The sequence below is a fragment of the Natrix helvetica genome, assembly GCF_964273705.1.
Source record: "Natrix helvetica genome assembly, chromosome: Z".
In the NCBI taxonomy this organism is placed as follows: Eukaryota; Metazoa; Chordata; class Lepidosauria; order Squamata; family Natricidae; genus Natrix; species Natrix helvetica.
In genome coordinates, this window is record NC_138554.1 from 114,742,266 (window position 1) to 114,764,815 (window position 22,550).

At 39.5% G+C, this 22,550-nt stretch overlaps 1 protein-coding gene across 1 annotated transcript; it reads left to right on the plus strand.

The window, feature by feature from the left end:
- Nucleotides 1-319: 319 nt before the first annotated feature.
- On the plus strand, nucleotides 320-20,917 carry HACD1 (3-hydroxyacyl-CoA dehydratase 1). Its single transcript, XM_081932328.1, has 8 exons — nucleotides 320-353; nucleotides 807-1,026; nucleotides 4,032-4,149; nucleotides 8,631-8,649; nucleotides 8,726-8,814; nucleotides 15,117-15,238; nucleotides 19,349-19,527; nucleotides 20,201-20,917. The coding sequence occupies exons 2-8, from the start codon at nucleotides 890-892 to the stop codon at nucleotides 20,281-20,283; spliced, it is 747 nt and encodes a 248-aa protein (XP_081788454.1). The 5' UTR covers nucleotides 320-353; nucleotides 807-889; the 3' UTR covers nucleotides 20,284-20,917.
- The last annotated feature ends 1,633 nt before the right edge of the window (nucleotides 20,918-22,550 follow it).

Genomic DNA, 22,550 nt, shown 5'->3' on the forward strand with positions numbered 1-22,550 from the left:
TATCGTTGATTTGGAAGTTCCCTTTTGCTCTCCCAAAAAACCCATGAAATTCTGATTATAGTCATTTCATTAAGAGTAATCAGAAAGGAACCAGAATCACACATAAACTACCCTTCTTTTCAACCTAGCAGAAATCTCAAAGTATGCAAATAATTACTGAACCCATTTTTCTTTCTCTCAATAAAGAGAATTGGTGACTTCTTGAAATGTGCAAACTGCCTTGCAGAAGAAGCCTGTCTGAAGCTTTCCAAGTGTGCTGAATCACTACTTGCAAACCCCACTGGCTATTCTTTTGGATGTGGAAAAGCCCAAGAGTTGATATAGTGCAACCCACCTAGAGAGCAGCAGGTTGGGTAAGTCTGGTTCCTACTAGAAGATTTTGCACTTCCCATTATTATTGTGTAAGCAATGAGGAAGGAGGTCCGAATATATCTGGGATGGAATATGTTCACTTGGCTATTCTTGAAAATCGCCCTTTGTAGGACAAGCAAAAGCCCATTCCCCCCAACCCCACCCCCAGATGACAACTAGGTGGTTCAGTGGCTAAGACACTGAGCTTATGAATCAGAAAGAGGTCGGCAGTTTGGGGGTTCGAATCCCTAGTACAGGTCTCCTGCATGAGCAGGGGTTTGGACTTGATGACCTCCAAGGTCCCTTACAACTCGGTAACTGTTAATTAACTTCTTTGCCGACATGAACCCAACACAAAGTTGCGAGCGGGAGGCACCTTGTACAGGAAAGGAAAGGGAGGCGGAGATAGTGGCCGTCGCTTGAGTGCCCAAATTCTCTCCTGCCGCCCCGCCCAGCCTGCTCTGCTCCTCCCCTCAGTCCCTTTCGCGGCCGCGTGTGCCTCGATCTGTCTGCGCCTGGCCTCGGGGGAAGAGAAACCATGGCGTCCAACGAAGAGGAGAGCGGCACCGGCAACGGGTCTGTGGAAGAGAAGGAGAATGGCAAGAAGATGCTTCGGCATCGCAGCTCTGTGACCACAGCCTGGCTGATCGTTTACAACATCACCATGACGGCCGGGTGAGCGGGGTGTTGCAGGGGAGCCAGTGGTGGGTAGAAAACGGAACTTTTCCTTCTCCCCGTCCCAGGACCTAAGGCTTCCTCTCTGAACTACCGGCGGGGCTGTACCTGCTGGGCACTTGTGGCGAAGGGAAAAAGGGGGCGGCATTGGCGGGGCAGCGCACGGCGACTGGGGAATAAGCCCTGGCTTGCTTGCATTGCCTAATACGGTGCAGACTTCCAGCAAGACGAGCACGTCATCCCTCGAGCCCGCCGGAGAGGTTAAGTATAGCCCGAGCCCGGAATGCCGGCCGGGGGGTTGTGGAATGGGGCAGACTGCATCCCTCGGCATAATTTATTGCGGTGGCTGCCGAAGACAAGAGTATGTTCAGTCGGCACTCAGTCCCCTCCCTCTGACTTGAGCCGGCTTCCTACGATAGCACCTGCCCCGGCCAGATGGCCGCGGTAACCCGAGCCTTAGGTGGATCAGGGAGCATTTAACCCCAAACCTTCAGGGTGACAAGAGGGTTAGTGGGCCTGTTGGAACCTCCTTAAAGAAGGACTTTCTAACTTTGGTACAAAGTTGTAACTTTGTTTGCTTTCAGCTTAGCCTGTTGTGTTGCTTTAGCCGGATTTAAAACTAAACAGGCCTTTACACAGTGGTTCTATTAACCACCATGCTTTGTTTGATCATCGCATATTGAATAAAACCATAATTAGCTAACAACATACATTACATTACCGATCTGTTTTGTACTTTGAAACTCTTCTGAATGTTCAATTAAGAGATGTTCCTTCTTCCATAATAGATATAAATGACAATTGAAGGTTTTCCCAAAAAGAAGGCTGCCGTTATCAACTCTGCTTTTGCCTGAGCATAGCAATAGCAATAGCACTTAGACTTATATACTGCTTCATAGTGCTTTTACAGCCCTCTCTAAGCGGTTTACAGAGTCAGCATCTTGCCCCCAACAATCTGGGTCTTCATTTTACCCACCTGGGAAGGATGGAAGGCTGAGTCAACCATGAGCCTGCTGAGATTTGAACTGTAGCTAGCAGTCAGCTGAAGTAACCTGCAGTACTGCACTCTAACCACTACACCACCTTGGGTCAATTTTTACTATTTCAAATCATTAAAAAGATTGGAAAAGAACCTCATCTCCCCCCCCCCCCCCATTTTTTTTCTTTTTGCATGCTTCGTGTTCTTCAAACATGCCAAGCCAAAAACCAAGAAGGGCAATGGTCATATGTCTTCCAAGGTCTTCGTTTCACATATATAGAAAAATTCTTGCCAGACTGAAGACTCCTGAGGACCCACCTGCAGGATATTCTATATCCCTTTATTAGAGAGAGGGATGTCTTCTCTTTCTGTAGTATCTGGACTGAGTTGCCTCTCACTCTTCTGGAATGCACCCTCTTCCTCTGGGGAATCCAGCCCTTACTACAGTCCTTTACAAACATTAATAAACCCAACCTTTGTGTCTTACGATTCTATTCCCATGTAGCTACTTCTATATTTTAACTCCTAAATTACATCTATGTATAAGATCACTAGGAATCTGGCTTGATTCATTTATTTTATTTATGTATATCTGCCTTTATCATTTTTAAAAATAACTCAAGGCAGCAAACATATCCAACACAGCTGCTTCTTCATATTTTCTCCAAAACAGCAATCCTGTAGGTGGGTTGAACTGAGAGAAAGTAACTGGTCTATGATTAGCTTTCATGGCTAAGCAGGACATGAACTTATGGTCTTCTACTTTCTAGCCTGTTAGACCAAACTGATTTACAGAAGATGTGTCTTTCTACTATGTATAAATTGTTTATATTTGCTATTTATAAGCAGTCAGATATTCTTATTCAGCAAACAGTTGTTAAAGCAATTCATAACTTGGTGCCTTGTAGAAACTTACTAGGCTGGACATGTTATGAGGAGCTTCTATTCCTGGTTAATAAAACATGTTTAAAAAGATGTTCAGACCTCACTACCTAGAGGAGAGCTTAAGATTTGTTTTCTTTATTTACTCAATTACATTCATCCTGGAGAAGGTCTAGCTGTGAAGTCTGTATAATTGTTACTTGATAGCACATAATCAATCATAACCAATCCAAACCAGATCCTTTATTACTTATTAAACTTTTACCAAGGTCTATGAAAGCTTTTTTAAAAGAGAGAACTTACAAAAGTTTGGAATGAGATAACGGAAAACTTTTCTTCCTTATACTGTATAATAATAATAATCCCAAAGAATATTTCACTGTCAAAAGCAGAATTTAGCTTCTTTCTTCCTTGTGCTGTCTCTTGAACTATTCCTACCATAAACCCTTTGACTTGTAAAAATGCTTTAAAGAGGCTTGTGGTTATCAGTTTTTGCTTGTGTATCTTCCTTCATTTTGCTACATAATAGATACTTTCCAGAATTTTGGAATCATAATTGAACGTGCGGGCAGAAAAAAAAAACTTCCTAATTAGCTGCATATTAATGTACTTATCTAGTAAGGGCCCAGTTTTTCTTAATGGAATGATTTGCTCCAGAAATTTGCATGGAGGCTTCCATTACATTTTTGTAATGGGCAGTTAAAATCCAGCTGTTCTATACAGCTGCTGACTGTTGAAAAACATAGAAATCACTCTTGTTATCAGGATTATCAAAATATACTCCTGTTTCTGTTTGTTCATGATTTATGAATTTTGCATGACTGTAAATTACCAGAAATTAGTGGTACAAAATGTGTAAAGAAAAGAAATAAAATAAATTCAGTTGGGGCATGAATAATAGATGAGATTAGAGAAAGGAATCATCTGAAATGTTGTCCTGCTGCAGAGCAAACTTGATCTCCATTCTTTCCAGTAATTTGGAATTTCTAGCTGTGCAAAAACACTTTCACTTAGTTATAAATACAAAACACAGATGAATGACAGTGCCTAAGAGATGGCGACTTATACATAACTGATATGGGACAACATGAAAATACTTTTAACTGTTCATTATTCCATTAAGGATATTGTTTTTTCTATTTAGGTGGCTTGTACTGGCTATTGCCATGGCCCGGTTCTATATGGACAAAGGAACATACAAAGGCTTATATAAAAGCATTCAAAAGACACTTAAATTTTTTCAGACTTTTGCTTTGCTTGAGGTAAGTTTTTAGTAAATATATCTTATTTGAAAGGAGAATGTGAATCTAGACAAAAAATAGTTAGCAGCCTAAACTAATTGTTGTCAGACACTTGGGCCATTAGTGAGATCAGAAGGTACTTACAGATCAGTGATGGATTGCAGGCGGTACGCCCCGGTATGCGTGTACCGGTGCCTGCCGGAAGCAGCAGCCGCCATACCAGAACAGTGCTTTGGAGGGCCCTCCCGCTCGCCTGCCCTCGTTCCTTACCTGTATTTGAAGGAAATGGGCCATCTGTGCTTGCAGCGTATGGCGCATGTGCGACACTCTGCCAAGCAGCTGGAGCATCGCAGGCGGTGGGTGCACATGCATGCAACGCGCATGCCTGTGGTGCACGCCCGCCCCTCGTTGCAGCGTACTGGTTGCAACGGGAACTGAAACCCACTACTGTTACAGATATATTCTGAGGTGTCAACTGTAGCTTTTAGAATGTCCTTTGCAAATTGTTCTGTGACACGTTATTAAGTATTCAATTATGCAAAAAAGGAGTTGGAGCCAGAGTTGATAGTTAATTTTCCAGAATGCCTCTGAGATTCTGGTTTCCAGACCAAGACCTTTTTTAAAATGAAAAGCCCTAGAAGTTGCTAGAAGTCACTGCAGCTGCATTAGATGAATTAGTGGCTTCAGATAAGAGCTGTACTTAGCTGTCACTCATAAAATATATGCAACTATAATAGTTATTTTGTGAGATGTCAAGATCAAATTATAATTCATAGACATCCCATATGAAAGTGCTATGAGAACATTTCAGCTTACAGACTTTAATGCTGCAAAGTTGATAGTAACTCTGGGTGCTCATTTAGAACTTCTCCAGGTGACTGCAATGTAATCTAAATTAATTCAGTTAGTATATGTGTAGTTCTCAACTAATGACTGGAATTATGGTTGTAAGCTGTGACTATGTTCAGTTTTACAATCTTTTTGCGGTGGTCATAAAGTAAACATCATGAATTCTAAGTGAACACCAGTGTCATTAAATAAGTCTGTTTTCCCCAATATATATTTTTTTCCTGGAGACTGAAACAAATGCCAGAAACCAGCAAAAAAAAAAAAAAGTGGTCAAGTGACTGAGCGATGAGTGCAGCTGTCAGCTGACATTTGAAAACAAGTCATAAATAACTCTGGGAGATCTGTCTTAACTTTGAACAATTGCTAAGCAACTGGTCATTAATCAAAGACTATCACTATTTTGTGATGCATCTGAAACTTGTTCAGAAATTCCTGAAGGATCAGGAAGATCTGCATAGGTGGGCTTCTGTATTTCCAGATATCCAGCCCTCTTTCTTTGTGCTGGCTGTTATCCAGTATGATGTCATTCCCTGTCAATCAGTCTTTGAGCAGTTTGATGTCTGTTGCCGTTCTTCTAAAGCAGGGGTGGCGAACAAGTTCGACAAAAAGAGCCAAAATTTTAAACTGTGAGAGTCAGAGAGCCACACCACGCAGTGACCTGCCAAAACAGACCCGGAAGCAATGTTCCCTCTAATTTTTTTTCGATGTGAGCAGAAAAGTATAGTGTTTGAGCGGCACATTTTCATGCCTGAGCACCCGAATTTTTTTCACAGATGTCACCTAAGACAACAACGAAATCAGTATTATTTGAAACTCAAAGTTATGTTTCTTCAAGGTACCTGCTTAATTCAAAGTGTTATATAATATCAGTATCACTTAACAACGCTCCTGCTTAGCAACCAAAATGTTGGCTCAGAAACTCTGGCATTTGAAGCACGCAACTCTTAAAGCTGTCAAGTTACAAGACCCTTGCACCCCTAACCCTTTAGGGAAAAAAACCCCCAGGGGTCTTCAAACCTGACAGCTTTAACACTTGTGGACTTCAACTCCCAGAATTCCTCCTCCAGTCATGTTGCAGCGACGTCATCTGCGTGGATCTGCTCCATCTTTGCTTTCTTCATTGTGGGCAGGGCTTCTGCTGAAGATGCCGACGAGTACGAGTTGCCACCAGAATAACTGCTGCTACCTCCTCCTCCTCCTCCTCCAACAGAATCACCAGATTTGCTCCTGAGCTCAGCGCTGGGTTACCTCTGCCCCCTCCTCCTCCTCCGTGCTTTTGAGGAGCCATGAGGCTTTTTTTTCCCTGCTCCCCCCCCCCCCGCCTTCCTACTGGCTCCTCAAAAGCACGGCGGAGGAGGAGGAGGGGGCAGGGGTAACCCAGCGCTGACTGAGCTCAGCTGCTCCAAGCGGAGGGGAGGCGCCGCTGCCACGCGCGGAGATGCCGGCTGGAGCTTTGGCGGCTTCATCTCAGCCGCAGCGCCGGGCGGCAAATCCGGCAGTGCTGCCTGTTAGAGGAGGATGAGGAGGAGGTGGCAGCAGTTCTTCCGGTGGCGGTGGGGGCTTTGGGGCTTCACAACTAGCCTCAGTCGCCCCGTGCTCCACAAAGCAAGTCTGGGGAAGTCCTTTGCAGGCGGCCCGTTCTAGCTGCCTGCAAAGGACCTCCCCAGCTTCCGAAAGGGAGTGCGTGATCCGAGCCACAGTATACAAAATAATGATAAGAGGCAAAGAGCCTCATTCATTTTGGCCGGGAGCCGCATGCTATTGTTCTAAAGGTTCCTTAATATGTTCTTATCTATTGAGTATCCCTATAGTTCATTCATGCTTACTTGCAGTAATGTAGGAAACATCTTCCTGTGCTCTGATATCCTGAAAATTTGTATTTGTAATCATAAATGCCAAATGATATGCACTGATTGGAAGAGAGTAAAGCACATTAATACTCATAAGGTAGTGGTCAAGAAATATAGAAACCCATACTTATGTCCCAACTCACTCCTGGAACTTATTAGGTGGCTTTGGGACAATCACTTTCAGCTCAGATTCTTTCACTGGGTTGCTGCAATGGGGATAAACTTAGGGGAGTTCATCCCCATTGCAGGGGTTGTCTTGAGTTGTCTTGTGAGACAAAGCAGAATAAAAACGTTATAAATAAATAAGAGTTCTCCACAATGGAGAATCCTAATCCTAACTGTAATCATCTAAAGCAGGGGTGTCAAACACAAAGCCTGTGGGCAGGGTCCAGCCTGCGAAGTGGTCAGATCCGGCCTGCGGGGCCATTCTGGAAAATGTAAGGGGCTGGCTCGCGTTGCTTTGGCCAGTCTACCCAATGCGAAGAGGAAACATCAGGCCAGTGTGGCTTCAGCCCAGTCTACCCAGCCAACAGTTTAGGGAATGGTGGCAAGCTGGCCACGCCCATCCAGTTGCCCACACCCACCCAGTCGGCCATGCCCACTTAGCCCTCTAAGGTCAATCACAGCCATGATGCAGCCCTCAATGAAATTGAGTTTGACATCCCTGCTCTAAAGTCTCTTTGAATGTAAGTGCCAGAGAAATCATATATAGCAACCTCCTGTAGCCTGCATTTAAAGCTTAATTTCCACAATTTCCTAGTTGTCCAGGGTGGATTTTATATTAAGACATGAATAAGAAACATGGCCATCCAAATTCTTTGGAATTCGTCCCATCAGTTACAACCAGCATGACCATTGGTGAGAATTAGTGAGATATGCTGGAAGCATCATTCATTCTATGTGTTTTGTGACTATATTATTTCTCCAATTTTGCTATTTTTAATTAAGATTTATTTAATGTGGTTTTTTTTTTCAAGATGTTAGACAATTTTACAGGTTATAGGATTGGTTAATTAGATATTGAACTCTAATGCCATATAATTATTTGCTTATTTTTTTCAACTTGTAGTCATGCCTTTTCCCCCCTCAGGCATTATTGACAACAGTGAAAATGGATACACAATAATAATTGTCATGGTTGAGTTGGGGATGCATGTTAGTCATAACTATGAAAAAGTGAGAAGAAGAGAGAAACAATGAACTAAATTATAGACAAATGATGTCATTTTACACTAAGTAGCACCAGTAGTAAGCACTGTGCCAACAAGTAAGATTATGTCATTTTATCCACTTGTAACTGGGGGACATCATAACTCACCTCTTTCAATTCATTTGTATTGCATTATAATTACCTAATTATAATGAGTAATTAATTTCAAATCATAAGGAAGATGCCAGGCTGGACAAAAGTGCCATAACCAGTAATCTGTATAATCTAAATTGGATACATTTTGGCTGAGGTAAGAAAAAAGGACAGCCTGCTATTATATCACCTTTCATTATTGCTGCTGTTTTTAAATTAATATTGAATTAGGTAACCAGTCTCTCTCTACTCCCAAATTGGCAAGTGAACATGCTTCTCCAGTAATTTCTCCATGGTTACTGTACAGCTTGTATTATCCATATTAAAACTCATCCTTGATACAAAATCCTTGTACAAATTAAATTTGTTATTTCCATGTGTATTTGTAAGAAAAATATCTCTGAAAAGAATACAGCTAAGCAGAGATTTTCCAGCCATAGGTCAAATCTGAATACTCACGTTCCAATTCCTTCTGTCTACCCCTCCTTTCAATTTTACAGATAATCCACTGTGCGGTTGGTGAGTCTCTTTTCAGTTCCTCAGTTAACTAAGCCCACTCTTTATTGGACAACGGTGACCTATTTCTCTTTTTAAGGAGTAGTGCACACTTCTGTGCTTGTGACGGGGGTCCAAGTGAGTTCCAGAATCTTCATGGTGTGGTTTGTTACACATAGTATAAAACAGGTAAGCAACCAAGTGGACATTGCATCGTTCGGTCCACAATATCCTAGTATCACTGAAACAGTTAAACATTTAGAGATACATTGAAAAATTTAAAATATAAGTTAGTATAGACCAGTGATTCCCAATTTTTGGGGGGTCATGTCCCACCTAAGCATCTCTAAAATCCCATGACATATAATTCTTATTATTCAAAAAGTGAACCCCTACTCATGCAGATGAAACCTAAAAGGCCATTAACTTGGTTTAAACAAGGTTTCAAAGAAGAGGGCATCCATGAAAGAGAAAAATAAAAGAATGGAAGACAGTACAAGTACTGAGGAACTTTAAAAAAATAATAGTATGAAGGGACATGAAAAAACAGCAAATAAAGTTTTAGAACATACAATAGAGAACTGAAATGCATAAATATGAAATAATTTTAATGAAAGCTTTTTCTGTAATACTTTGATCATATTAATTACTATGCATATTAAAGGAAAGGTACCTAACAAATACAGTTTGAGCTTACCCCAATATCGTATTTACAATGCAATCCTATGCATGTCTACTCTGAAGTAAATACCCTGGTTCCCTGAAAATAAGGCCAATTGGGTGCATGTGTTAAAATAAGCCCTCCCCTGAAAATAAGCCCTCCCTGGAAATATTGCAACCCAGCAGCAGCCATGAGGTGACCATGCTTGCCGCCTCCTGCACCTCAAAAATAATAAGACCTCCCAAAAAATAAGGCCAAGTGCTTATTTCGGGAGTCAAAAGAAAATAAGACCCTCTCTTATTTTCGGGGAAACACGGTATCATTGTCTTCAATGGGACTTACTCCCGGGAAAATGTTGTAGGATTGCAGCTTTAGTCTATTTGTTAGTGAGATCCTTGTGCTTGATGCCTGCTGCAGAGAGATTTTATATTAGGCTCCAATTTAGTCAGCTTCGTTCTCAAGTCTCCTCGTTCAGTCGATTTCTTTTCTTCTATAGCAAATCATTTACTAAAGCCACATTCAGCTAAATATGAAGACGGGAATGGTAACTGCAGTTTTCTTGCACAGTAGGTTGAATTTGGTATTTAGTTTCTGTCTCATCACAAAGGAAATTTAAAAAAACATTCCTGGCTTAATTTATGAATAATAAGATTGCCGTGAACGAAAGGGACCTCCCTACTCGCCCACTCAGTTTGAACCTGAAGCTTAGTAGGGAAATGCTTTGGTAGTTCAGTAGGTAAAGGTGAAACACAGAGGTCTGTCAAGGCCTACTCATGCCTGGCTCAGCCCCAGATTTCTCTGAGGAAAAGTCTTGTAAAACATGGCCTGGGAAAACACAGACTAAAAATAATTGTAAATCTAATAATTTCTTATTTAAACTTGGGTCCTGATTCTGTATCTTCACTATTGGGCTTCCCCCAGCAGTCATCCACTCTCTCTCCCCTCTGAGCAGCTCTCCCTGCAAGCACCCAGCAGCAAAGCCCACAGGAAAGAGAAAGAGAGAGAGAGAGTCTGCCTGTCCCATTATTCCTTAGTGGGAACACATCTGATTTGCTGGCAGTTGCTCCATCACCCCCCCTCCCCAGCTGGCCCTTTTCAGACCAGGCCCTAGGACAGTGATGGCGAACCTTTTTTGGCTCGGGTGCCACAAATGGGGGGAGCGCAGGGGGGTCGAGGGCGGGCGTGCTGCACCCATAATGCAACGTGCGACCCCCCCCAGTGTACATGCGCGCACAACACGTGACCCCCATTTTTACATTTTTTTTGCCCTCCCCAGGCTCCAGGGACTTTATAGCGTGCCCTGACAAATGGCTCCGCGTGCCACTTGTGGCACATGTGCCATAGGTTCGCCATCACGGCCCTAGGAAATGCACTTTAACAAAGACAACAATAGGTAAATGAAACACAGCTGTTTCATCACAAATATATAAAAACAAATTAGCAGGCTTTAAAAAAATCAGTTAATAGCCCATTTTGGAATTGCCCCCATTAAAAATCAAATGTTGGGAACCACTGGTATAAACCCATTGTCAATAGTCTTAAAAAAGACTGAAATGCATAGAGCTATAATGTGAATGAAAAACTCCCTAGTAATTACATATGGGTGAAGAGGTTGTAAAAGCCATTGAGGTTAGATATACAACTTTTATGTTTTGCCATTCCAACAGTAAAGTGTTCCGTATTAAAATAACCAAGAAACAGTACCCATTCTTGCAATGCATATTATAAACTGGAATTGGGTAAAGAGATTTTGGTTTGAGGAGAGATATGCAATTTTAGGAAGCTGAATTTTTGGATATACGTCCTAAGAGCAATTATTATGCATTAAGTAGTATATCTGTGCTTTTGACTTGTTGAAAAATAGAAGTAAACAGAAGAATGGAGCCTAGTCCCTCAGTGTCCCATTAATTTCAATTGTATTTAATAGTTTGTAGCTTCCTTCTGTTCTGATACACTACAAAGAGATTATTAGTTGTTGATCCAGCCAGTAAGTGTTTCGAATCAAGAATGCAATTCTCCTTAGTTGAAGAAGTTATTTTTAGACGAACATGGAAATGCCAATCTTAAATGCATTCGCTGGAAGATCATTTCTTATTGCACAAAAAAGTGAGAAGAAAAGTCTGGTTACCCATATATTCATGACTGCCTTACACTATTTTTGTTGGCTGGGGTGCAGATTTATTATAATAAGGTAAACAGCATTTTATGCTATTTCATAGCCTCTCAGAGCAATTGTGTTTAGCAATTTTTACTACATTGATTGTGATTACTATTTGAAAGGATCTTAGATGTTAGAACTTTTGCTCACATAAAGCTGGTTTGTTTTTGTATATCCCTGCACTTTGAAACAGTTGGATCTCTCACCAGCAGATGGCACTTAGTGATTTCCTTATGTGTGAAAATAAGTAGGAATGGCTTCTTCCCTTGATTAAAATCATGTGGGTTTTTTTCTCATCCTGTGGTACTTGAAAGTTTATTTTTTATTAGACTAGATCAGGGCTGTCAAACTCCCAGTCTGCAGGCCAGATGCGTTATGCGTTGGCCACGCCCATACCCAGTTTAGTGAAGTGGGGGGAAATCCTGATAAGTCACATGATAACACCGTGACGACATGAGTTTGACACCCCTGGACTAGATAATTAAACATGGTTTATATATAAATAATTTTTCAGCATCAATAGAAGGTATCACCTATTTTCTAAGATATTGATTATGTTAAGTTTATGTTTCTCAGAAAGAAAAATGTAAAAAAACACATTGATTCCAGAGAATACTAGAGCCAATATGGGAGTGGGGGAGAAAATACTACAGCTCGTTCTCAACTTACAACAATAATTGAAGATTTCCATTGCTAAGCAAGGCAGTTATTAAGTTAGTTTTGACACAGTTATTAAATGAATCACTCTGGTTATTAAATAAACCATGTGGTCATTAAGCAAAGCTGGCTTCGCCTCTTGTTGCTTGTTGGAAGCTGGCTGGGAAGGTTACAAACGGTGATACCATGAGTCCGGTATAGTGAAAGTGTTATGTGCCAGGTGTCCAAATTTTGATCATGTGACCATGGAGATACTGTAACAGTCATAAATGTAAAAAGCTATCAGAAGTCACTTTTTTCAGTGCTGTTGTAACTTCAGATGGTCACTTAATGAATGGCTATAAATCAAGGACTATTTGTAAAAGGCTATCCAACCAGTAAAACACGTTTAAAAATAATTCTGGGATGATAATGTTATTAGCAACAACAAAAAGGCTATGAAGCTTTCTGATTTATAGTGCATAAATTAAATTATACTATGCCATATGCAAAACAAGAATTCAGGTTTCAAAAGAGCTTTGAAAACCTCAATGTGTGGTAATCCTACACTTGATTTTCTATAGCAATAAATCAGGATACGCAAATTTAAAATATTGTTTTAGCATGTTATTATAAAACACAAGTAGGAACTTATATATGGGTACAATGGTATTTATACAGTGTTGACTAGATATTATTAACACTGATGATTTAAATAACTTTAAAGATAAAGAGAAAAAAGTTTTAATGAGTTTTCTAAAATGTTAATATTGCATAATAAGCATAAGATTGCTTATATTTTATACCCAGAGGTGAGTTTAGTTTTGATAAACAACTTAAAAATGCTTAAATTATTGTATAATAAAGGTTTCTACCTTAATATGAAGGTCTTCATAGTATTGTTATTGTTTTCTTCAAATTAGAAAGAAAAGGTTAAAAAGCAATTTGATTTCTATCTTATCCCTTCGTCATGCCTTAACCGATTTGCATTGTTTATAAGAATTTAGTCCCCCCGCTCCCAGAAACCACAGAGTAAGTGCAAATATAACAACCCTTGTACAGAAGTTAAACAAAAAATATTCCTATTCCTTTAACAATTTTAGAGAAAAAAAATGAATGCATGTATTAATTGCAGAGGGACACTGGCTAAGACGCTGCCCTTGTCGATCAGAAAGGTCGGCGGTTCTGTGGTTCAAATCCCTAGTGCCACCTAATGGAGTGAGCTCTCATTACTTGTTCCAGCTTCTGCCAACCTAGCAGTTCAAAAGCATGTAAAAATTCAAGTAGAAAAAATGGGAACCACCTTTGGTGGAAAAGTAACAGTACTCTGTGCGCCTTCAGGGTTTAGTCATGCCGGCCATATGACCATGGAGATGGACAACGCTGGCTCTTTGGCTTTGAAACGGAAATGAGCACCGCCCCAGCGTCAGGAATGACTAGCACATATGTGCGAGGGGAACCTTTATCTTTATTAATTACAAAATTGATATTCTTAAAACTAATATACAATCTTTGTATTAGTTATTGTTAGTCATCATAGCACATTAGCTGGAAGTATTCAAGGTCCTCTTTTCTCTTAAAAAAACAATTTTGAAATTTTATTTCTCAGATGCCATTGGAATGTGTATTAGCAAGAAGATCTATTACAAATTCTTCCTATTTTAATGAACGGAAAAGTACTTGTTTATAATGATTTTCAGAAACTAATCAATAGATCTTAGTTTGTAAATCTGGGCATTAATTTAATCCACCCTAGATGCTGATATCATAAAAGAATGGCTAGATCGATAAAGCTCTTGGGACAGTGAAATGACTAAGGGCTTTTCTCCATCTGTCTAAGAACAGCAAAAAAAGGTTCTTTATTACAACAGTGTTAACATTTTATTTTGAAAAGCACGTGCAAGAATTTTTAATTTGTTTGCTTTATCCTTTTATGGATCAAGGGTGTTTTGCCAAAGAATCCCTCAAAACCTGAGCCAATATAACCTGTGTAAAAAAATAATTATTTTTTTGCCAGTTATTTGAATAGTTTAGCACTCCTACATGTACTTGGGATAGAATTCTAAAGAAGTTGCTTCTGAGAAACTACATATAGTAGCATTCTTTAACCTACTGCTCCCCAGATGTGTAGGATTTCAATATTCAGAATTCCCCATTTTTGACGAGATTCTGAGTTTTGGAATTCCATTACATCTGGAGACCACCAGGTTGGGGGAAGGGTGATGGAGATAGTGTTTATGGGACCAAATATAAATGATATAGGCATCATCTTAAAAAAGGAGAAACAGAAGAGAATGGCTAGTTTTCAAATAAGAAAAACGTTACAGTATGTATCATTTCTTTGCTTCAGGGGTGGGTTCCTGCCAGTTCTAATCTCTTCTATAGAAGAGGTTCCACAAATCTACAGTGCTGTTTAGAACCAGTTCCAGCTCCCTTCCCCCCGCCCATCTGCACATCATCAAGATGAAGAGCGAGAGGAGGGATTCTGGGAGTTGAAGTCCACAAGTCTTAAAGCTGTCAAGTTTGAACACCCCTTGTTTTTTTTTTCTAAAGTGTTAGGTGTGCAAGGGTCTTGTAACTTGACAGCTTTAAGACTTGCACACTTCAATGCCAGAGTTCCTGAGCCAACATGACTTGAGGAGGAATTCTGGGAGTTGAAGTCCACAAGTGCCAGAGTTTCTGAGCCAACATTTTGGTTGCTAAGCAAGAGCGTTGTTAAGTGAGTTTCACCACATTTTACAAGTTGGCCATGCCCACCCAGTCACATGGCTGGCAAGCCACTCCTACCCAGTCACATGGCTGGCAAACCACTCCCACAAAGCAGGCCACACCTACAGATGAAGTTCTAAAAAAGTTTGAAACCCACCACTGCTTTGCTTCTACATATTTTGCTGTTTAACAGTAACCTACTCACTTAGACTAAAATATAGACAGCGTCTAAATTCATCCTAAACTATATTGACTTTGGTGAATTATCTGAGAGTCTGTTGCAATTCTAAGGATTCAAGGAAACATTGGCTCTTTATACTTCCACAGATCCAGAATGAGGAGAGTGTTATTCTTTTTCTGGTTGTTTGGACTGTGACTGAGATTACTCGATATTCCTTCTACACATTCAATATGCTCAACCATTTGCCATACTTCATAAAATGGGCCAGGTGGAGAATGCCTTGCAGTTTAGTTTCTCATTGTTCTGGGCATGCTTTTCATGCATGCCTAATCAGCTAGGAAGAAATTTGCTTTGAGAGTTTTCCGTGTATGTCTATAAAGTGATTTGATGTGTTTGAAACTCACTTCTTAGAACTGGATGTATTTTAAAAGCAGAATTCTGTAACTTTTTGTTAACTTTCCCTTTGCTTATGCCATTAATATTCCTAAGGCCTGCTTGTGTGTGTCTTTTAAAAAGAACTGACTATTGAATTTATTTTAATTTCCTTATTAGATGTTTATCCCGCATTATACATTTTTATAAATATCTCCTCCTATTTTTCATACAACAACTCTGTGAGGTAGGTTAGGCTGAGAGAGAGTAACTGACCCAAGGTCACCCAGCTGGCTTTCATCTTTAAGCGAGGACTAGAACTACAGTCTCCTGGTTTTTAGGTCAGCATCTTAATCTCTACACCAAAGTGGCTTTTGCAGTTACAAATTGCATATTTCCTGGCTCTTATTAGATAGTCAGTGAACCATTTAAGGTGTCTTCCATTTTTGCATATTGTAATGCAAAATGTTACTTATTAGAAAATTTGTAAGATGCTTTCTGTTCTGCCATTTTGAGCCATTATTTTGCTGGAATTAAATGTAAAAGAAGGTAAATAGAAGTAAAGTATGGTTTCTGGAAAGGCACGTCATATGTACAAAATTAGAAAGTGACTTATTACAGAATTTACATTTCCTCTATTCTATTCATATTCAACCTGAGCTTTTCTCCCAGGTAATTTCTCCTTCAGTAGCTAGTTATTGTAGCCATACTGGTTTTCACAGAGTATATGGACTGAAACTGAGCCTCTGGACATCATGATAGTGATTATTATAGTATGCTGCTTTTTATGTCCATCCAGTAAAAAAGTGTTTTTCACTTTGGAGATTCAATCATAATAGTATATTTTGCAAAGGCCTACACAATTAACATTTGGGGCATTTTTTTCTACTTCTCCAGGTAAACCAGGTTTTTATTTTAACTAACATAAAATTAATTGAATTTCATGAAGAGCTTCCAAGCTGAATAGAGAATTGAACTTGGGTCTCTTTAGTAAGATAGGATCATTTTCCATTGAGCTGTATTACGTGTTCAGTTAAATGTTAATATTGCTATACATCATTACAATACTACATAAGTGGCAGTAACTAGCAATAAATTATAAACAATGCAAAGTAAGAATGCCAGTAAATTAGCAATTTAAATTATCAAACATTTCAACGAGGCTAAAAGAAAGAAATAGAAACTACCACTTTGCTGATCCCCCCCCCCCCCGAAAAAAACCTTTGCTGAAGAAATAAACTGGTTTGCTAGAAAGTTCCTTGTGAGCATACAGAATTTAAATTTTAAACCTGATTTACAGGACTGCATATATGTAAAGGCTGAAACAATTTTCATATTATTTTTCAGAAGAAGATAACAGAGTAGTTCATTAAACAAAACAAAAAATGAGAAAATTAATTCAATTTTTTTGAAAGGTAAGAAAATGCATAATGACAATAATAGTCAAACACTGAATTCTTCTGAGTGTAAATCAGAAATTCTACAAGTTGTCTGAATATCATAGAACAAAGACAACCATAATTTAAAATAGAATTGCAAAAATCCATATGACAATTAGATGGCAGCCATTCTTTTGTGAAATGAAAATGATAGCCCTAATCTGAACTTTTCCACTTGATTTTTTCTAAGTGGGTGTTCAAAATTTAAAAGACTTTTTGGTGCAAAGACTTTTTGGTTTAAATTCTCAAATTTTGGTTTTGCAATATTTTTTGTTTGCATATGAATGATTTTAACTTTAGCTTTATTGATTTGCAGTTGTTATAGTTAAAGTTGCATTAATTGGTTTCTCCTTCAAGATATTTTGGGGCCTCTTTTGATTCCCATTCATTCCATTCCTGTTGACCTATATATTCTCTAAGTCTATTAAATCTTAATGAAGTTTTCATGTTCTGGGGCTGTTGCTTTAAATCTTAACTATTTTCCTCATGGAATGCCCTTTGTGCAGTTTTTGTAACTGTCTCCTTGCTTTTTCCAGCATGAGTTGAAGAGAGGTTTATTTTATGGAGACTACATTTGCATGCTGTATCTTGCATGAAAACTCTTCAAGTATTTTCATATCCTTTTGAAGGTTTTCAGTGTGTGACTTGACAACAAGTAAATAAGGCAGTGCTTTTCAAAGCAGACGATCTTTCATTTTTAAAAAAAAATCACCGTAGCATTTCCCAAGATGCTATTCCTTCAGTTGTGAGCTTTTATCCATATAACATCAATAGTTGCCTATAAGAAATAGCTGTGGGGACTGCTTGACTGCTGTTCCTCAGTTCATTTTTAAAACATTCAACCTAGCATTTTTAATGCCATCGTAAACCATTGGAGCATATACTCCAAGCTAAATTTATAAATGTCACTATAATCCAAGGCCTCAGGTCATTATAGGGGAAAAAAGATGAAGAAGAAAAAAATGAATAAATTAACAAAAAAAAATTATAAGTAAGGAAAAATATAGCAGTAATAAATTTTAGAACATTTTAGATTATGAATACTAATCTCTAAAGCCTCTTATTAGTGAGAATAAAAAGTTTTCCACCTGATATAAAGACTCAGTAAAATCCTTATAGATCTGCTGAATTTATAAAGCCTATTTCTGAGTAGATAGCCAGTACATTATTAGAGTATGCCCTTCAGTGGGATGGTAACAGCGTTCCATGCATTTCAACATAGAGTCGTGTTGGCCACATAACCATGGAAATGCCTTCAGATAACATTAAGAAATGGAGATGGGCACCACTCCCTAGAATCAGACACAATTTGACATGGGAAATCTTTACCATTGCCTTTCTTTATGCAGTTATATTTCAAGTAGGCAGGGGTATCTACAAGGGAGAATGAAAATTATAGCCATAGCCTTGTGATTGAAGCCATGTCTTTTTATAAGCATCCACATTATTTATTTATTTATTTATTTATTTATTGGATTCCTAGGCTGCCCATTTCATTAATATAGCAACTCTGTGCAGTTTACAATATAATAAAATGTAAGTGCAAAAACAATTAAAACAGAATAAAAAGTTTAAAATTAAAATTAAAAACCAATGTAATAGGAAGCTTGAGGGAAAGAATATTTTCTATCTCATCAGCTGCTCCCAATATAGTAGGCCCCAGTGGTGACCCCAGGCCAAGTGGCAATGCATTTCCAGAAGGCCACGAGTGTGAGACTGGATCTCATGTCTGATAGGAGAATATTCCAGATGATGTGGACTACAGTAGAAAAGGCTCTTCTTCTGGATTCTACTAGCTAAAATCCTTTGACTGACGGAAACCCTTTTTGTTGGAATGAGTGAGACAAGTTAATCCCAGTGGGGTAAGGCAGTTTCTCACATGCAAATATGACATTTGGCTGACGTTGTGGCGAGATCGGACATGAGGAGTGAGTCTCTGCACTCCCCTGCTGTGTTCTCCCCATTGGAGGGCTCCAAAAGGAGCTAAAACCATCCAGTAGGGCTGGTGAAGAAAAGAGGGACACCCTGCAGGTCACAGTGAGTCACAACTCTCCCACTTAATCCAGGGCTTTCTTCCCTCTCATTCACGACAAGGAGAAGAGGCAGCCACTATGACTGCCAAAAAGCTGGGACAGCCAAGGCAACAAAAGAAAGTGCAGGAGCGCTGTAGATGAACAGTGATTGGAACTGTGTGAGATTATTCCTTTTCACCTAGAATCTAACCCTAAATGGGCGGGGGGGGGGGGGGAATGCAGGACACTTTAGATGATGATTGCAAACTCTTTCCCACTGACACCCCTATGAGCAAGTTTTTAGGCAGGGCTTCAAAATAATATGGATACCTGAGAAAGATACTCTGCTGTTTGCTTGCCCACTAGAATGAATACATATTTAAAGCAATGTTAAGAACACTACATTATGCTGGATACAAATATATTTTCCCATGACAAACCGTCCTACACTGAACTTATTTTAGATAAATGCACATAGACTTTTGGTTGATCTTTCCTTTTCTAGTTGTGTATTGCAAAGTAGAAGACAAGCAATTTATCTGCTGTTTCTTTCAGGTACAATTTTTTCATCATTCTATATCCAGTAGGAGTTGTTGGTGAGCTACTAACAATATATGCAGCATTACCCTTTGTGAAGAGATCAGGCATGTTTTCAGTGAGACTTCCCAACAAATATAATGTGTCTTTTGACTACTACTATTTTCTGCTCATCATCATGGCCTCTTATATACCATGTAAGTTTCAATGAATATATATATATAAATAATTGTTTATGTTGTATAAAGCTACTTTTTAAGAATGCTATGAATGTTATACTTATTTGAAATTAACTACCACTTAAAACATGGATTTCCAGTGAAATTCTGTCAGGCATCACAACTCCTTAGGTATGATACCTAAAATTAAAAAGGATTTTGATTAGCCTGGAAAATTTTTTTGGAGCCAGAGATCATGAAGAACTGCTATTTACCGGAATAGGCAAAACTGCACTAGATTGATCAGTAGTATATTTCACATGTTCCAGATGTACTGGATTTGCAAAGCCTAAAATTCCTTCCCAGCATGTCTTCACTATAAATCAGGAACATGAAGTTATTGTCTTCCCAAATGCTCAATATGATTCATTGAAAAAACTATAGTGAAATACTGTCCAGTGTTATTAATTTAATCATTAGTGAATATATTAATTCAAAAGTATCATTTTGAAATAGTAATAAAACCTTATCAAAGACTAATACACAATAAGCGAAAAACAATTCTTGGACTTTCAGATTTGGATCATTCAAGCCAATTTACTAATCCAAGATTCAGTTCCATATTTTATCAATTCAGTGCACTGAAGTTTGATTGCACATTTTATTTTCATCATAGTCTAACTTGTTTTATTTTTGGCCCTTTTTTTTTTAGTGTTTCCACAACTGTACTTTCACATGCTACGTCAAAGAAGGAAAGTGCTTCACGGAGAAGTGATTGTAGAAAAGGACGATTAAAACAAACTTTGTAATCATGGTGCTTTTTCAGAGTAACAATCAAATCCTTCATGTTACCAAGTTTGATCTGGAAATTATGGGACAAAATAAAATCAACACAGATCATGATATTTTGTAGCATGCATACTCCCAAGGGCTTATATGAAATTTTAGTCTTATTTTTCAAGCTGTTTTATATGCTTTTGGTCACACATCTCAGCAGAAGTTGAGTAAGATTGGAATTTGTTATTCAGAAATTCCCATTCATCATTTTAAATCATAATTCATTATTGAATTGAGATTATTGCACTAGCTTACCGTGTTTCCCCAAAAATACAACCTGTCCTGAAATGAAAGCCTTGCCACATTTTTCGTGTGGGCAAAAATATAAGCCCACCCCCGAAAATAAACCCCTTGGACAACCCCCCCCTCTGGCCAGGCAGAGCACCACTCACCGACATAGCGGTATCCTAAAGGCGCCAAGCCGCAGGAGCCGGGGGGGAGAAAGGCACATTGCTTGGCGCCTTCGGGATACCTCTAGGTTGGGAAGTGGCGTTCTGCCTGGCTGGAGGGGGGAGTTGCCAGGTGGCTGCTCCCTTGCCTCAACTTGTCCGGGTCCAGCTCTCCCTGCAGCAGCAGCAGAAGCTTCCGCGCTCCGAGCATAACGTCTTCTTCGTTTCCAAACTCGGCTGCCGAGTCTTCCAGTAGCGGCCGCTCTAGGAGTGCACTCTATGGTTGTAGGTTGACTGCTGGAACTCTCTGTAAGAGAGTCTTCTGGACAGAGAGTCTTCCAGCAGCCAGTCCACAACCACAGAGCGCACTTCTAGAGCGGCCGCTGCTGGAAGACTCGGCAGCCGAGTTTGGAACCAGAGAAGACGTTATGCTTGGAGACCCACGGCAGCCGCAGCGGCTGCTGCAGCGAGAGCTGGGCCCGGACATTGAGGCTAGGAGGCATGCCTGCTGGGGGCGGAACAGGCGCTCGTGCAACCCCCTTCTCCAGCCGGGCAGAGCTCCTTGACCTGACCTGGGGGGTATCCCGAATGTGCCAAGCCACGGGAGCTGGGGAGTGAGCAGAGCGCCACGTGGCTTGGCACCTTTGGGATACCCCCTAGGTTAGTGAATGGCACTCTGCCCGACTGGAGAGGGGGTTTGCCAGGCGGTTGCTCGTGAGCTTGGTCACCTCATGGCTGCTTCGCCCCTGAGGCTGTGCCCAGCTCTTCGGGAGCCAGTTCGCAAGGGAGCATCCGCCCGGCAACCCCAAAACAATAAGCCCTCCCCTATAATAAGTCCAAGGCCATATTTTGTAAATAAAAAGAAAATAAGACCCTGTCATATTTTCAGGGAAACACGGTATTTGGCTAAGCTTTACTTAGGAAATGCAAGTTCTGATCGTGCTCACGAAATCTTTTTATCTGTCCTTGAAGGTAAAGGCAGCTTTGAGTCAATTAGTAGTGACAACCTGGAACAAAACTATGTAGTTTTTGTGACAATACTACGGAAACAGCATACCATTGCCTTTTTTTAGATGTTTTTATCTTCCAAGGCTGGGCTACAACCTTGCTGCTTTCCTTTGTGATTACACATCCACATGCCAACCAGGTATAAGCTTAGTTAGCTTTAGAATCTGGCCAGATGATGCCACCTATTGAGCAGCATTTGAAAGTAGTTGGAAGAGGCATGTGACCACCTCTTTCTATGTTATAAGATGATTGTTAAGGCCCCTAAGTAATGAAAACAGTTTTCTTTGTTAACAATATTGCATTCATAAATTTTCATTTCATGCTTAGAATTTTTAACCAATCTTAAACTTAACATTCATTAGAATTATTTGCATTGAATATGAATAATTTTTAAAAGCATCACCATGAAATAATTACAATAATGTAAATGAATATTAAAAGTAGAAAATAAAATAAATAGATAATAGATAATAGAAATTAGTCTTAAATATAGAATAATTCATAACTGGAAGCAGCTAACAAGCAGATAAATGCAATATCTCTTCAAATCCAAACCTGCTAAAATCCAGAATAATTTTTAAAAGGAACATTTAAGTGCACAAATAATTTTTAAATAACTGTCAGAATAGCATTTTGTATTTAAAAAAATACGTATACAAAATGTATGAAAACATTATCACCCACTAGTTATGTAATGAAAAGCCACGATAAACAGTCAATTTTTGGTGTAGCGTGGTGATGTTTAATGGATCTTAATCGTTTTAACTCTTCTGATTAAACAGCAGAGCAGAGGTTAAAGTTACAGAGTGGGATTCAAAGAAGCAAACA